Source organism: Hetaerina americana, unplaced genomic scaffold, assembly GCF_022747635.1.
Source record: "Hetaerina americana unplaced genomic scaffold, ioHetAmer1.1.p SCAF_9, whole genome shotgun sequence".
Taxonomy (NCBI): domain Eukaryota; kingdom Metazoa; phylum Arthropoda; class Insecta; order Odonata; family Calopterygidae; genus Hetaerina; species Hetaerina americana.
The window spans coordinates 79,873,927-79,876,847 of record NW_027287538.1 but is presented as its reverse complement, the minus strand read 5'-3'; the positions used below and the strand labels follow the sequence as shown (position 1 = coordinate 79,876,847).

General features: G+C 47.9%; 1 protein-coding gene across 1 annotated transcript; it reads right to left on the bottom strand.

Moving 5' to 3' along the window:
* Positions 1 to 895: 895 nt before the first annotated feature.
* On the bottom strand, positions 896 to 1,603 carry LOC139698619 (uncharacterized). The gene has a single exon (XM_071597462.1). The coding sequence runs from the start codon at positions 1,601 to 1,603 to the stop codon at positions 896 to 898; it is 708 nt and encodes a 235-aa protein (XP_071453563.1).
* Between the last annotated feature and the right edge of the window lie 1,318 nt (positions 1,604 to 2,921).

Below are 2,921 nucleotides of genomic sequence, written 5' to 3'. Positions count from 1 at the left end.
ATAGATCCAATGTGTTCTTTCCACGGGTGGGCATGCGTACTGCTTGATGGAGGGAGTTTCTTTGAACCAATTTTATCATGGAATTGCAAGATTCGCGATCGCGGGTCCCAGATTTAACGATATTGTTGTCCAAATCTATACCAGGGAGATTAAAGTCGCCACCAATTATGTTTATGCTGTTATTATATTTACGTGTAAAATTGTAAATTTGATCGTTGAGGGTGTGAAGTGTTTTCAAATCTGAGTCTGGAGGTCTGTAGAAAGAGCATAAATTTATGTTGGGTTGATTGGTCCGTAGTAAGGTGCACCAAACACTTTCTATGTTATTATTTTCAAATGAAACTTGCCTGCTTTCAAAATGACTTTTAACTGCCACGAAAACCCCTCCTCCGGGTCTTGTATCTCTATCGTGTCGGTAAACTTTGAAATCTATTGGGAAAATTTCTTGGTCATTAATATCATTGCACAGCCAACTCTCTGTGCCTAATACTATATCAGCGGAATGAGTTTGGATTATGTGTTCTAGATCCGCTGATTTGTTCTTGAGGCTTCTGCAATTTATAACAAGTATAGTTAAATTATTTTGATGTTGAATAACGTCCTTATTTGTGCCTGACTCTAGTTTAGGACGCCTTTGTGGGGAAGTGCGTGTCACATGTCTTTCTAAATCATTGCCAGTGTTGTCAATGACTTTTATATTTTTATTAATAATATTATACGCGCTATCCCCAGATGTTATTGACGCACTAAGTGACCTGCTCTCTATCCTAAAAAAGGCCTACAGTGGTCGAGTATCCTATCCGCTACCTTACTCGCCGCTTCCGCCGTGTAATGGACCCCAGATCGGTTAAGGGGAGTCCTGCAAGATCGGAGGCTAACGAATTAGCCTGGGGAATTAGTATTGTTTCTTCGCTAAGGCTTTCGTGTATTCGAAGTCTATTTTATGCCCTGGCTCCGACATGATGTGCCCCGCAACGGCTGATCTTCTCCTTTGTTTGTTTTTCACAGATGTTTTGTGTTCTTTTATGAGTGTTTCTATTGCACGTTCAGTCTGGCCAACGTAGCTTCCGCCGCAGCTGCATGTCACTTTGTACACCCTTTCGGTCAGTAGAGGGGGGAGTCTGTATTTGGCTGAGGGGAATATGTCCTTTAGCTTCTTCACAGTGCCGAAACGTGTGACGACATTTTCTTTGCTGAGGATGCGTGTTATTCGATCGGTAGTGCATTTTACATAGGGAAGAAGGGCGAAAGCAGCGGGTTTCTCCTTCCTCTTGTTGTCGGGTTCTCTTTTCCTCACGGCTCTTCTGATGAAGGCATTATCGTAGGCGTTGTTTCTCATGGCTCTGTTTAGGTGTTTTTTCTCTGCCGGGAGTGATTCTGCGTCTGACACTCTCTCTGCTCTGGAGAACAGGGTCTTGATGACGCCTGCTTTTTGCTGAGGGTGGTGATTTGAAGTGGCGTGGAGGTAACGATCAGTGTGCTTAGGTTTTCTGTACACTGAGTGGCCGAGAGTTCCGTCTAACTTCCTCGTCACGAGTACGTCAAGGAACGGGAGGCGTCCGTCTTTCTCGAGTTCTTTCGTGAATGTTATGGCCGAGTTCATGTTGTTCAATTCTCGGTGGAACTCTTCTTATTTCTCCTCTCCATGTGGTCAGATGACGAAGGTGTCGTCCACGTAGCGTAGCCAGTATTTGGGAGGGAGGTTGCAGGATGAGAGCGCTTTCTCCTCGAGGTCTTCCATGAATATGTTGGCGATGGCAGGAGACAATGGTGATCCCATGGCCGCTCCTTCCGTTTGCTGGTATATTTCGCCGTTCCATAGGAAGTAGTCATTCTCCAGGCAGAATTCAATCAGTTTTGGAAAGTCTGGTGGTAGTCCTTTGCTGGTGAGTCTTTGAAGTATGGCCAGGGATTCCCGCAAGGGAGCTTTGTGAAAAGTGACACCACGTCGAAACTCACGAGAGTATCACATGGAGAGACATTTAGTGATCCCAGAATCTCGATGAAGTGGGCTACTTTTTAGTCGAGTGTGGCCACCTAGTTTAAATAGTGCATCTAGAGTGGGCCCTAGTCCAGGGACTCGGTCCGGCACACACGTCGACTCAGTCAATGGAATCACTGTGCATCCGCATCCGTTCATCTTTCCCACCCGCGGATTCCTGGAAGACGCCTCTCTTTGCCTCCATTCGGCTGGTTTCCTCCCGGGGTGGCACCTCTCCCTTCGCCCAAGAATGCCACGCGACACAGGCAACGCGCCCGTTGGAATCTCCCCCCCCCCCGACGACGCCCACGGACGGAGGCCCCTCGCGCCGGAGCGAATCAATCGCCAGATCGAACGCGAGGAGACGGATCGGCGGTGGGAGGGAGGGCGCGCTCTTGCTGGATCTCTCGGCGTTTCCAGTCCAATCAGGCGAGCCAGCGAGCGACCGACATTCCAGACGCGTCGTGCACCACCCGAGGGGACACTTCCACCCCCCCCCCCTCCCAGGAGACGAGGAAAGGGAAGAAGACACTCAGCCGAGAATCCCCAACTTAATTGGACACGCATCTTCCCGGTGACTTAATAAGCATAGATCATCCCTCTTTTTCCTCCAAGCCCTAGAGAGACGTCTGTCAGAAGCAGTTTTCCTTCCTCCCGAGGATGGGTGGCTCGGGGCCCATTACAGTCAACTCATAGTTGCCGGGAGACATAATGGGGAAAAGAAGAAAGACCTCCGAAATTCAAAGTTGTACAACGATCTGCTTTGGCACCGAAAAGGCCTGCTTGTTGGGCCGTATTACATAGCTGGTTAAAAACTGTTCCTGCAGAAAGAAGCCAAGAAAGAAGACTAGCATTACTGGCATCGCTTTTTTTTTATAATTCTGGATTTTAAGGGACTATAATGGTCCTCGAATCTATCAGTGCTCCTAAATTATAATAA

What these genes read in the sequence shown, in the direction of transcription:
- LOC139698619 (XM_071597462.1), bottom strand. Translation starts at nt 1,603, where the DNA reads ATGAACTCGGCCATAACATTCACGAAAGAACTCGAGAAAGACGGACGC.